Raw genomic sequence first — 13,059 nt, 5'->3', positions numbered from 1 at the left:
ACGGTTTTTGATGATTCATTCTTAGAAAATGCGTCGACGCAATTAATAAATTTGAGTCCGAACGTTTTATTTCGTTCGTGAATGAACGCCAATTGTGAGACTTTTATCTGTTTTAAAGTTTATATCTTGGCTTTCACATAACCCGGATGAAAATTCGACTGGTTTTCGGTAATTAATTGACGAAACGCCATTCTCGCGCAAGACCGGAATCCAGTAAAATAGTCCCATGATTAATACGCAATCGCACATTCTCGGCCCTTTCCGTCAAACATCGGATAAGTACCTCGAAGGAGATAGTATGAATACACATTTCGGAAGCGGTATTGCGGTCTACCTACGCGGGCCTACGCGAATCAAAATTACATAGTAAAAACAAACATGGCCCGTTTTGCGAGTTGTTTACATTTTGCAAAGATGAAAATGGGGATTTTCTATGCTCTGAAGCCAGAGCAAGTACAAACTCTACAGGAATTATGGACGCCGTCGTTGTTATTGTTTTTGTTGTTGTAACATTCTTAGAATGGTATCACGTTGGCGGACTTCTTTCAACCCGTATTTCTCCCGAGTCCGATTATGATAATCTTCGAGGGGTACCGAATGGATTAATACGTTTAGTTGCCCGGTTTCCATTACGTAATTTAAGAGCTATATTTAGAATCACTGGTATTCCCAGATTTGAGTGTTCGTCGGGAGAGAGAGAGCGAGATCGTTGTACACGGTACAAATTGGATAAGTGTCGACTTCCCAAAAGAAAAAAACATTTCTTTGAGGGTAAAATATTATATATTGGTGAAAAATTACATTTTTGGAGGGGAAATTGTATTTTTAGGGGAAAAATTCTGGTAGGGGAAGACGCCGAATATCGGTGTCACTTTCTTAGTAAAAAAAAACCCTGATTATAATGATGAAACTATTAAACAGAAATGCTCACAAATACCTGTTGAAACATGTTTGTCAGTGTTTTTTTTAAGAAAAAGGGGAAGACGCTGGACGCTGGGTAAAAGGGGAAAATCTAGCGCGAAAGAGACATATTTGGGGAAAAAATAAAAACTGTTCATTTCAATGTCTATAACTCACCTACAGACTTCAGTTTTTTTTTTAGAAAAAGAGGCATGTCTCTGACCTTTTTGTTCTTAAACACATGAACAAGTATGATATTAAAGTCAAAGTCCTAAATAAAGTTGCAGGTGTAGATCTAATAATGGGAAATGTTTTCAACTGTGGCCGGGGAACGATGTCAATATTATGATTTCAATTTCATGATGAATGGGTTGACGATCTAGATCTGTTACAGTATTGGAAGGGAAAGGTGCAGCTGCTGCCGATTGTCTACTTTCACTTTCACAATAATCCGACAGTATTAATCGATGTTGATTACATGTACCTCCGAATCCTGCTGGGTTTCAACGGTTTTTGATGATTCATTCTTAAAAAATGCGTCAATGCAATTAATATTTTCCGAGTCCGAACGTTTTATTTTGTTCGTGTATGAACGCCAATTGTGAGACTTTTTTTTCTGTTTTAACGTTGATATCTTGGCTTTCACATAACCCGGATGAAAATTCGACTGGTTTCCGGTAATTAATTGACGAAACACCCTTCTCGCGCAAGACCGGAATCCAGTAAAATAGTCACATGATTAATACGATAAGTTGCCCGGTTTCCATGACGTAATTTAAGAGCTATATATAGAATCACTGGGATTCCCAGATTTGAGCGTTCGTCGGGAGAGAGAGCGAGATCAGGCCAGGGTTGGCATATTGACCGGTCAATTGAGTATTGACCGGGCCGGTGGTCAATACCTGGTTAAAACCGGTCAATACTGGTCATTATTGGTCATTACTGGTCAATACTGGTCGATTGAAAATTGTAGCATTTAAACATCACAAAGCTATTTTATATTAAATCAATAATTATTCTGTAATTGATAAACTTTTTTTTTAAAGTTATTTATTGTAAAAAAAATCTTTAAAGCTGTAAAAATTACTTCTTTATTATTTATGGAAACGGCCTCAAATACATAAGGACTAAGGCAATATCTTCATCTCAGTGTATCACATCTAAAGTATTATTACTATTGTAGGTACCATTGCATTTCACTTATCTATTGATATATCTATTTGATAAGCAGATGGACAAACAGAACTCTTGTGTTTTCTAGGGTCATAAATCTGGCCCCTAAGCCTTAATTGGTAATAAAATGCATGCAGTGTTATGTCTCTGATATTGACAATGAAGCAAATCTGCCCTTAGGCTATTTCATATCACTCACACAAAAGGAGATTACTTGCTATTAATTAAATAGTTACCTCTAACTTGTCTCCTTTCTGTTTTTAGAGGGTTTTTTCCTTTCATATTTAAAAGTTCTATTAGTATTGAAATGAATACGCAATCAAAGTTCTTGATTTTGACAACTCTTCTCTTCAATTATTTTTTTCTTTTAATAATTATTTCTTATTATGTTGTTTTTTTATATCAAAGGAAAATAAAAGTTTTTTGACTATTTTGTTTAAAAAGTATTTAAAGAAATCTATGCAAAAATACATGACAAGTAAGGGTCATGTAAAAAAGGTTCCATTTTAGGCCCTATTATCAGTTTTGGGTGCCCCAACCTGTATAGGTGAGAAGACTGTGGGGACAGTGGGGCATAAGGAATAACTCATACACAGTAATTGACAGGTTATTGTTGAATCAAGCACAGAATTATCTGAGCATTCATAATTCATTAGAATTGAAAAAAAAGTTCAATCAACCAGAAAAATCCAATTGACCACCTTTGACTAATTTGAAAAATTTTGAAAGATTTGCCTACAAATTGCATGAACAGGTATAAAATAGTGGGTATTAATAGCTTAAGACATTATTGGCAACATGTCTGTTAAATTTATGTTATCAATATTGTTTAATTAGGCATGGAATATTAATCAAAATTAGGGGTTAAGTTCAATCGACCAGTATTGACCAGTAATGACCACTTCGGGAGTATTGACCGGGGCGGTTTTAACCGGTAAAAACCGCCGGTTAAAACCGGGGGTGGTCGATTGGTGCCAACCCTGAGCGAGATCGTTGTACATGGTACAAATTGGATAAGTGTCGACTTCCTAAAACAAAAAGAACATTTCTTTGAGGGTAAAATATTATATTTTGGTGAAAAACTATATTTTTGGAGGGGAAAAGGTATTTTTTAGGGGAAAATTCTGGTAGGGGAAGACGCCGAATATCGGCGTCACTTTCTTAGTAAAAAAAACCCCTGTTTGTATTTGTTTTTGTGAAGAAATTAAATGCTTTTGCCAGCCCCATGGTTTTGAATTTGATAAAAAAAATAGCGGCCCTAATAATCATTGTAATTATTGATTGATGTGACAGTTTGTCCCCGTGTTACTTAATTTATTGCTCAATATCATAAAGGAGCAGTTAATACGATGATTACCACCATAAAACATGACAGAAGCAGTAATAACACTGTTGTAACACTTACACACTTCAGTGAATTCAATTTACGATCTGCACTGTAGGTCGCTTACATCGTCGTTAATCAATATTTACAACTGGCAGACGCTGGCCGCTAATGCTCGGTCGGGTGCTTTCGAGTCGCAGTACATTTTCGATAGGATTTTACCAATTTTGAAATTCGTTGCTTTTAACAAATTGGAGCCACTTTTAATAATTGAGCGCCATTGGCGCCAATGGCGATCTACAGCGAAACCCCTGAATATTGTGACAAAGAAAACTTGGGGAGCATCACCTGTCTCCAACAGTTTCTTGTTTAAAACAGTACATCCAGTAGTAAATGAATTGATAAGTTTTGAGGATATACAGAGTGTTTACACAGCATAGATTGTGTGTTGAAAATCATATTGAAGGAACAGTAATTCTGATTGAATTTATAGTGGTCTGCAATTTTTAAGGAGTCTCAACATCCAGGAGTGTCAATCGTCAGGATTATTTCTGAAATCAGGATTTGAGCCATCCAGAGCGAGTTAATGGCAGGCTGTTCTGGTTTTATGCTGTTTGAACATAGCCATTTTCACTTAGATCTGAGTGGGAAAGGGTTAAGGAAATATTAACACAAAAAAACATGAATTTTCTAAAAATCACCTTTTGCGAAAATTTGTCGCGATTTGCCCCAATGGTAATGACTGGGGGAACCCTGAGTCTTGTAAGCTCAAATATAGGTCACTTGGTCAAATTTGATAAAGCATCATTTTACTCTAAAAGTCACTTTCTTTGTCAAATCTTCATGAACCTCTGTCAGAACATACGTTCTTCAGGGGTGTTAATTTTCCGGATTTTAGCCGCCAGGGTCGATTTTGAGATGCATGTAAATTCGTCGACTGTTTATGGGCGGGGGTAGGGACAAATTATTTGAGTGCACGATCATTTGAGAACGAATATTGTTATAGCCTTGTCGCCATTCTGAACATTTGTGCTTGGTACCGATTTTGCCCGGTCTTTAATTTATTGATTTCTGATTGGTAAGTGGCTGAGCGGCTGACATGAGCAAACCTCTTTGCTACATTCAGAAAACCGTACAATTCTAGAAATGTTGCAAATGTCCGCAATCTTGAAATTTTAAATTATCTATTAGCAAAGTAAAGCACTGCAATATCTTATTTTAAAACAATGTGTCAATCAAATTATATATTAATTCGGTTTTTGCTAGGTTACTGGTTTTCATTTTCTGCAGTCAATCGATATGCATATTTTATTTCATGTGCAAAAGAGGTATCTCGACAGGTTTTCGGATACAGTATGGTTCTTTGATATAAATTAATTTTCGATGTTTTTATACATTGATGAATACACATGCGGTGTTACGGATGGTCTGGTTGAGACTATAAAGAAATAGCTAGGGGGGACTCTGTCGTCTATTCCCTTTATCTTACGGCCGCAATAGTCTCGGCTTTATTTTCCGGATTTCAAATTTTGGACAATTGACTATTTTGGTTTTTTATTTTTTCTCAGTGGAGTTCACAAATAAATTGGGCCAAAACTCCAATATTTATGTTTAATAAAGTAGTTTACGTACTATCATTAATTTTAAAACCAAATTGTCAGAATAGCCCTCGTGTTAAGTGTTAAGTCCTATTCTTAATAAAACTATTCTGAATTTGGATTGGAGATGTACTACACAAATTTAGTGAAATATTGTCTGCTTAGATTAAGCTGGTCTAATTAAATATTTACATTTGCAAGTAATGGTCTTGTATAACAGGCAGTTAAACTATGTGGGCTATACTTTACATGGACTGACTGAGTAAGCTGTATGCACTACCTCTAAACCACTTGTAATTGAGGTTTAACAATGTTGAAATGTAGATACCATGACTCAGTCATGGCAGTGAAAAATGATACTTGAAACTTGTCCTGAAGGAGACTTTTCAAGTGTTTTTGTAGAGCTTTGAGTGTGGTGTGTTGTGACATTTTTAGCCTGGACATTTAATTATGGTAGTGGAAGTTATAACTTGCGTGAAATTGGGAATTATGTTATTTTGATGTGATGGTTAAGTTATCTCAAAAGTAAGTAATTTATCTCATTTTATTACAGCTGCGACCAATGACATTAAAGAAAGGCATGTCACGATTCATAAGTTGCATTTATTTACAATGTCTGTTGCGTTTTTCTCTTGACGATATGTGTATGTCTGAAACTTTCTTAAGGGTGAAATATGTTAATTAATGTGCAATACATTTAATTAATTTACAAAAAATATGTCAAATTATGAACTGTATAATACAAAACAATTTTCTCTCTGGAATAGTTGTTCATGTCTTGACATACACTAAACTAAAATGTGATATTCTTAAATGAACTGGCACATTTTTGAGTATTTTACAAAACAAATTCACTGTGCCCTTCCCAGAAAAGTTATTGGTTTGGGTTGTTCATTGTGAGGTTTAACACCAATATCTTGGTCTTTGTCCTTTGAAAAATCAGCAACTTAAATGATGATCAAACAGTGCTATAACAAGTTTGTAAACTAGAAAACATGCATGTATTCCTATTTGTTGTTAATGCCCCCACCCCAACCCTGTGAAGATGTTTAGGGTTAGTGTCACTCTAACTTTGAGATGCATAATTGGTCCTGTCAGCCCTGTTTAAGCTGCATTCGGCTCATAAACCTGCCATGTCTTATGATGTTGACACATTCATGGAGAACACACATTAATGGCCTGCCATGCTCCATTAAAAAGTGAAACCCACGCTGGGGGCATGTAATTAGGGTAGGAAATAATTTTTTGTTCTTAGCTACATGTAAGTATCAACCTTTGCAGGGGGGGGGGGGGGGCTGCGAGGTGAGTCATACACCCATGTTTCATTTCACCATGGTGGGAAAAAATTGGAGTGTTTTTACTTAAATTGGGAAATTCATGTTTTTGTTTTGTAACACATGCTTTAAAATTAGGAATTAAAATGTTTTCATTATTACATTAACTAAGGTTTAACTTATAGCTGAATGGGTGATAAACTAAATGCTAAGGTCCATTTTATGGAACTCTTTGATAGGGAATTTTAGGTCCCATTTGGGAAAAATATACAGGGCCCTCAATCTGTCAAATCCACGGCCGAAATTCGGCCGCATTCCCCCCCTGAAAAGTATACTTTTTTACCCTTTCAGGGGGAAAAATTCCCCCTAAAAAAAAAAATAACAATTTTTTTTTATTTTTTATTTTTTATAGATAAATGTCTCATGATTATTATATCTCAATTTTATTTTAATTTAATCTTGTCAAACATACTAAATTATGAAATAAGCAATGAATATAGTGCAAACATGTACCAATGTAATAATTAGAAAGTAAGTAAAAAATCCCCCAAAAAAGGAAACGCCGCGAAAATTCCCCCTGCTATGGGTAGCGACCCGCCGCCCCTAAAATGGATTGAGGGCCCTGATATATACATTTTCCATTGGGAATGGGGCAAAATACCGGCCCCGAATTTTAACAAAAACATGCTGTATACTAACCAAAAATTATATACATGATACTATCCCTGTCTGTTGAAAATTGCATTGAGGTTGGTGGAAATAAAACACAACTTTTATAACAATAATAAAGGGTTTAATGTAATATTATGAAAGAGGTAAATAAGAAACCAAAACTCGGAACAAACTCAATATAATGTAAAATGAAAGGGGGCGGGGAACATAAACAGATGTGTGTGAAGAGTAATGGTGTTGCACCACTTTACCCTTTCAGTGCTGGAACCGAATTTTGAAGGCCTTTGCAAACAGTTTGGATACAGATGAGACGCCACACAACGTGGTGTCTCAGCAGGATTCAAACTGTTTGCTATTCTGATAGTATCGTTTGAAAAAAATCGAAGAGAATGCTAATTTTAGAAATTCAGCAGACGACATTTTAGCTAACAACAAATTTCCCAGTATGCAAAGGGTTAAATCATACCTAATTTGTTTGCACTCCAGAAGGAGTGTCCGACTAGTCATTGAATCATGTTCACTGTTCAGTGCACAATCATTCAATAACTTTCATAAACACTCTTTATTTCCCTTGTCATTGAGTGGTGTATCTAAAGAAAACTTCGATTTTTATTTAGTTCATGCAGACATTGAGGGGTTAAAATAACAATTTGCTGAAAAGATAGAACATACGGATTTCTATTGTTGTCTCTTTTTATATGATTAAACTGAAAAAGCTATAGTTGATTATATAAATCACAAAGAATCCTTTTATTAACAGCAAGCACATATTTTGACTGGTGTATTTTATTTCTGTTCAATACTAGTTAATTGTTTAACATATAAGTTATGGCAAGCAGCAAATTACAATGTTCAGTTATTAGCTGGAAAAAATATAATGCATGCCTTCTTCTTATAGTTCAGACATTCTTCGACAAGGTTTGAACTTGAAAGCTTTGATTCTCAAACACTCTGGATCTTATCAGCGTATGTAAACAAACAACCCTGTAAGAGCCCATGATAAATCTCAACAGATCAGTGTAAACTCTGGTCTTACTCATTATATGACGCAGGTAGAACACCTGTGACAGGTGTCAAAATGGAAGAGTCCAAATTGTGCATTTTAAAGGTGGTTTCAGTGTTCTGAGGTGTTAACTAGTTTTATTTTGATTTAAGTAAGTGATTTTTGTTTCAATGTTTTTAAATATATATATTTCCGCTTCTGTTCATGAAGTCCAGTCAAACTCAGAAGATCTGATTTTGTTTTGACATTCAGGTGTATCTGTTTTACTGGGGCTGCCAGAAAATGTCAAGATTTAAAACCGATTACTTGTCTATTGTGCTAAAGGCAGTTGCTTTTATTTGACATGGGCAAAAAATGAGGATTCATTTCAGGTGTCAACTGTTAACAAATAGAGTTGAAATTTAATTTAGGAAAGATTAGATCAGATAGCCAAGTTAAGTAAGATTGATATTTGTTATGGGCCAATAAAAAACATTCTTACCTGTCACATACATGTTTGTGGTGTGCTTATTGATCACAATATTGTTTTTGCTGTTTGCAGATTGTGTATTGGTCTAGACATTATTTAGTATGCAGTTGATGTTTGAGGAGACGGAATATAATGAAAATACTTATAGTTGTTTGACTCTATTACAGTGTTAACTTGTGTACCAAAAAGTGATTAGTATTAATTTATCGTTAAAGCTAGTCTGAATTCTGTGGTTTACATTAACATGACAATTGGTGATTATTCAAATTTATAGTATGTTATATAGTAATGAAATGTCAAATTAAAATAGTGTTAAATGTTTTTATATGGATTACTTAAAGAGTGACCAGATTAACATTTTGTTCTGATTGGTTGATGATATATATTGGCAGGTGACTAATTTTATTGGATTACAGTTTGGTGTGTGGTAAAGGTGTGAAAATACCTATAAAGTGACAATGCCAATTTAAAGTGGTTCAACATTGCCTAAACTGAACAGTTTCAACTATGGTGACTTGTCTTTGAAAAGTTTGAGTGAATGTTTTTAGCAGGTAATTAGTAGTTATGCTTCAGTATAAAACTGTACCAGATAAAATAATGGATTGCATTTCACATGCTCCATCTGAAAGAACCTTGTGTTTAAGTTTTGGTATTTTCTCATGGACATATTTTTGCAGAAGTGGAAATAACACTTGGCAAACAGAGAAAATAACTAGACTTGCAATTGAATATACACGGTTGGACAAAAAGCAGAATTGAATAGGTTTGTTTTAGTTTTTTATCACAGAACTTTTTCGCTACAGGATTTCTTGTTACACATTTTGTGTGTGTGTGTTTTAACAAAAGAAACATTTGTGTGCTTTCAGAGCCAATTTGAGCTTGCCATATCTGTGATTCTGTGACCTGTGTACATCGACAATGAGTGGATACAACATGAATCAACAAGGATCAACTCGGGCCAGTGAGTTCTCACACTTCTTGCAAATTGCATTGTTTATACACTTAATAATTAAAGGAAACTGAAATTGTATATTTTTTTAAATGGCAAAAATAACTTCTGTACTTTTTTGTGATTTGGAAAATTACATACTACAGAAATGTATATATTTGAAATGTCTGGTTATCTCATTTTGTTACTTCTTGTTTACTATCCATCAGTGTATAAAGTTGGTTAAGAATTAATACATAACCTGTGTTCATCAAATCTACCTAATAAAATTTGGAAAATTGTTAAGTGGATATAAGTATTGGTACTTGTATTTGCATGTTTTTAAACGTTGACCCTATACACTATTTTGCCAAAACATTTTAGTGGTAATGCAAACCCAATCTTAGTTCAGATGTAGTTTGCAAATGTAAAACATTCTATCATAGTATGACACATTGCGCAAGAATTTCAAGAATTGATGGCATTTGTATTGCACTGTTATCTGTCATGACTAAAATGTTAGAGATATATATTTACAAAAGTATTGAAGGTTATGAAATATGAATTTGATCTTAAAATTATTTCAACAAAATAAAACAATAGTCAAAACTGAAACGGCAGTGTCATTCAATTTCATTTATCTAGTTAAATGACCTACATTTGTGTAAGAAATATGAAATAAACACTGTAACAAAAACTAAAACTGAGTTAGGTAAGAGATATTAAATGTTGAAAGAGTAACTCAGCCTTTTCAGGGTTTATGCTGTTTGCTGCACATCAGTATCTAAAGGTTGACAATAAAGTCTTTAAAATTTGAATCTAGCAAGAAAGATCTTTAATTAAATAAAACTTTCTGAGGGACTATAGGTATCTAAGTGGTAAAGGGTTAGCCAATCGACAGACATTTCTAGAAGAGCTTTGGGTTGGTTTGTCTAAGGGTGTACAGTTAATCTTGTTCATGCTTGTGCCCTATGAATATGTTAAACACTACACCACTGTGTTGTTGTACTTGCACATTTTGGGGAATGGGGCTTGGGCTGTTTGAATTGAGGAAAAAACAATTTTTAGCCGGATTTTTTTCGAAAAAATCTCGGCTTATAGATTGATGTTGTCGGGCGGGCGGGCGGGCGGGCGGGCGGGGTGGCGGCGTGCTCGAAAATGTTAAAGTTCTTATTTCATGGTATAACTTTGGTATGCTTGGACCTAGAGTCTTCAAACTTGACATGAAGGTTGGCCAGGATTAACAGATGACCACTGGTCATTTCAAGGTCATTCATTTGAAGGTCAAGGTCACTGTGACCTTCAATATAAAAAATGTTAAAGTTCTTATTTCATGGTATAACTTTGGTATGCTTGGACCTAGAGTCTTGAAACTTGACATGAAGGTTGGCCATAACTAGTTAGTAACCACTGGTCATTTCAAGGTCATTCATTTGAAGGTCAAGGTCACTGTGACCTTGAATGTAAAAATGTTAAAGTTCTTATTTCATGGTATAACTTTGGTATGCTTGGACCTAGAGTCTTCAAACTTGACATGAAGGTTGGCCAGGATTAACAGATGACCACTGGTCATTTCAAGGTCATTCATTTGAAGGTGAAGGTCACTGTGACCTTCAATATAAAAATGTTAAAGTTGTTATAACTTTGGTATGCTTGGACCTAGAGTCTTGAAACTTGACATGAAGGTTGGCCAGAACTAGTAAGTAACCACTGGACATTTCAAGGTCATTCATTTGAAGGTCAAGGTCACTGTGACCTTGAATGTAAAAATGTTAAAGTTGTTATAACTTTGGTATGCTTGGACCTAGAGTCTTGAAACTTGACATGAAGGTTGGCCAGAACTAGTAAGTAACCACTGGACATTTCAAGGTCATTCATTTGAAGGTCAAGGTCACTGTGACCTTGAATGTAAAAATGTTAAAGTTCTTATTTCATGTTATAACTTTGGTATGCTTGTACCTAGAGTCTTCAAACTTGAAATAAAGATTGGCCAGTACTAGAAGATGACCACTGGTCATTTCAATGTCATTCATTTGAAGGTCAAGGTCACTGTGACCTTAAATGTTAAAATGTTAAAATTGTTATAACTTTGGTATGCTTGGACATAGAGTCTTCAAACTTGACATGAAGGTTTGCAAGTTCATATTTGTGACCTTAAATGTTATTGTTGTTCATGTATATGCATGCATTCAAAACATAACACAAGGTTTGCTCATGCCTTGAAAAGTACTTACATTTCATTTTGACCTTTGAACAATATTTCAGTAATTTAAGTATTGCATTGACAAAAACACGAAAGGTACTTTCCTGTCATTTAAATCAAAAATCCGGCTTCAATGCGGTCATCTCCGACCGCGGAACTCTTGTTTGACTTGAATTGTGAAATTTGTCCAAGCTGTAGTCTTAGCAGTGGTTTTTTTTTTCATTAAAATTTTAGGCGGGTATGTGGCCCAATTCCCATTCAAATAATTATATATTTTTCCCAAATGTGACCAAAAATTTTCAATTGAAGATTAAACTTAAAAAAATTAGATCTCAAAATTAAGTTCACCTCCCATCCAGCTTTATAAGTTGAACTTCAGTGCATGCAATATTGAAAGCACTTATTTAAGTTATTCTTAATTTTGAAGCATTTGTTAGCAAAACAACAATACAAACTTCTCAATAGTCGTAACACCACGATTTTCCCCATCCAAAGGGACCAAAATTGAAAAACAAATGCTAACGTGCCTACCACAAGCTTCATATGAACTTCTTAGCTGATTGTTAAACATTTGTTTCCATGGTTTCAGTGAACCCAGGGTACATGGACCTTTCGGAGATGCCTATGGACAACAAGCACCAGCAGACGATGATGTGGCAGCAGAACCAGTACATGGCTGACTCTGGTATCCAGTCAGGGGCTACAACTCAGGTAAAACTTTTTGCATTTATAATAATGTAACACTTGAAAGTTACAGGGGAATTGTGGAATTTATAAGATTGACTCACTTTTTTCACAATTAGTGGAAAACATTTTTTGCGTTAATATTTGTCTTCCTATGTACACAAAATTAGTCAAATATTTAAATGGTAAATGATGGATCCATCGCAAGAATTTTGTTATGTCCCCTTTTTTACCACCTTTTTGGAGAAAGCTGGCAGTGCCTTAAGGATGGGGTTTTTTAACACATAAAATTGTAGTTTATTTTTGTTGATAAGCATGATTACATATTTATAATCTACATTTGTGTAAAGCATTAATAAAATGCTTGGCAACAAATGCTACAATATATATGGAGCACAAACAAGATGTGATGTAAAGAGCTGGGGGCATGATACAAAAATACCTCTATGTTCGTAAATAAGTAATTTGTATATGTAATTAGTAATCAATATTTAGGTAATTGGTTTCCTATAAAGCTGCAGGCATTTCACTGGCCTTAAATAAGTTATTGCAAAATCTTCGGTTTATCTTGACTTTTTTTAATGACAATCTTAAAAAAAACACTATTCTCGTAAATAAGTAATTTGTATAAGTAATTAGTAATCCATATTTAGGTAATTGGTTTCCTATAAAGATGCAGGGGTTTTACAGGCCTAAAATAAGTTGTTGCCACTTTTTTCCTTTCCCTGACGTGAAAACCTTAGGTTAATCTGACTTTATTTTTAATGACAACTATTTTTTTTTAAACTAAAAATAAATTATCTTAGCCTTTGTTTTTTGTTTTTACTTCTA

The 13,059-nt window shown here is 34.5% G+C and overlaps 1 protein-coding gene across 4 annotated transcripts in view; it reads left to right on the top strand.

Moving 5' to 3' along the window:
• Nucleotides 1-13,059, top strand: part of LOC127847271 (catenin beta-like) — a 41,857-nt gene that overhangs the window by 10,709 nt on the left and 18,089 nt on the right. The window contains exons 1-3 of one of the 4 annotated variants that reach the window (XM_052379071.1): nt 5,295-5,520; nt 9,280-9,374; nt 12,134-12,255. In XM_052379071.1, coding sequence (XP_052235031.1) covers nt 9,332-9,374; nt 12,134-12,255 — 165 coding nt within the window. In that variant the 5' untranslated portion in view covers nt 5,295-5,520; nt 9,280-9,331. Of the gene's footprint in view, nt 1-5,294; nt 5,521-8,509; nt 8,965-9,032; nt 9,177-9,279; nt 9,375-12,133; nt 12,256-13,059 lie in introns of those variants that run through there. The other 3 variants (XM_052379073.1, XM_052379074.1, XM_052379070.1) reach the window with 3 other exon arrangements.

This window comes from Dreissena polymorpha, chromosome 10 (assembly GCF_020536995.1).
Source record: "Dreissena polymorpha isolate Duluth1 chromosome 10, UMN_Dpol_1.0, whole genome shotgun sequence".
Taxonomy (NCBI): domain Eukaryota; kingdom Metazoa; phylum Mollusca; class Bivalvia; order Myida; family Dreissenidae; genus Dreissena; species Dreissena polymorpha.
Note: the sequence above shows the minus strand (reverse complement) of the source record. Positions and strands in the feature narration are given on the sequence as shown.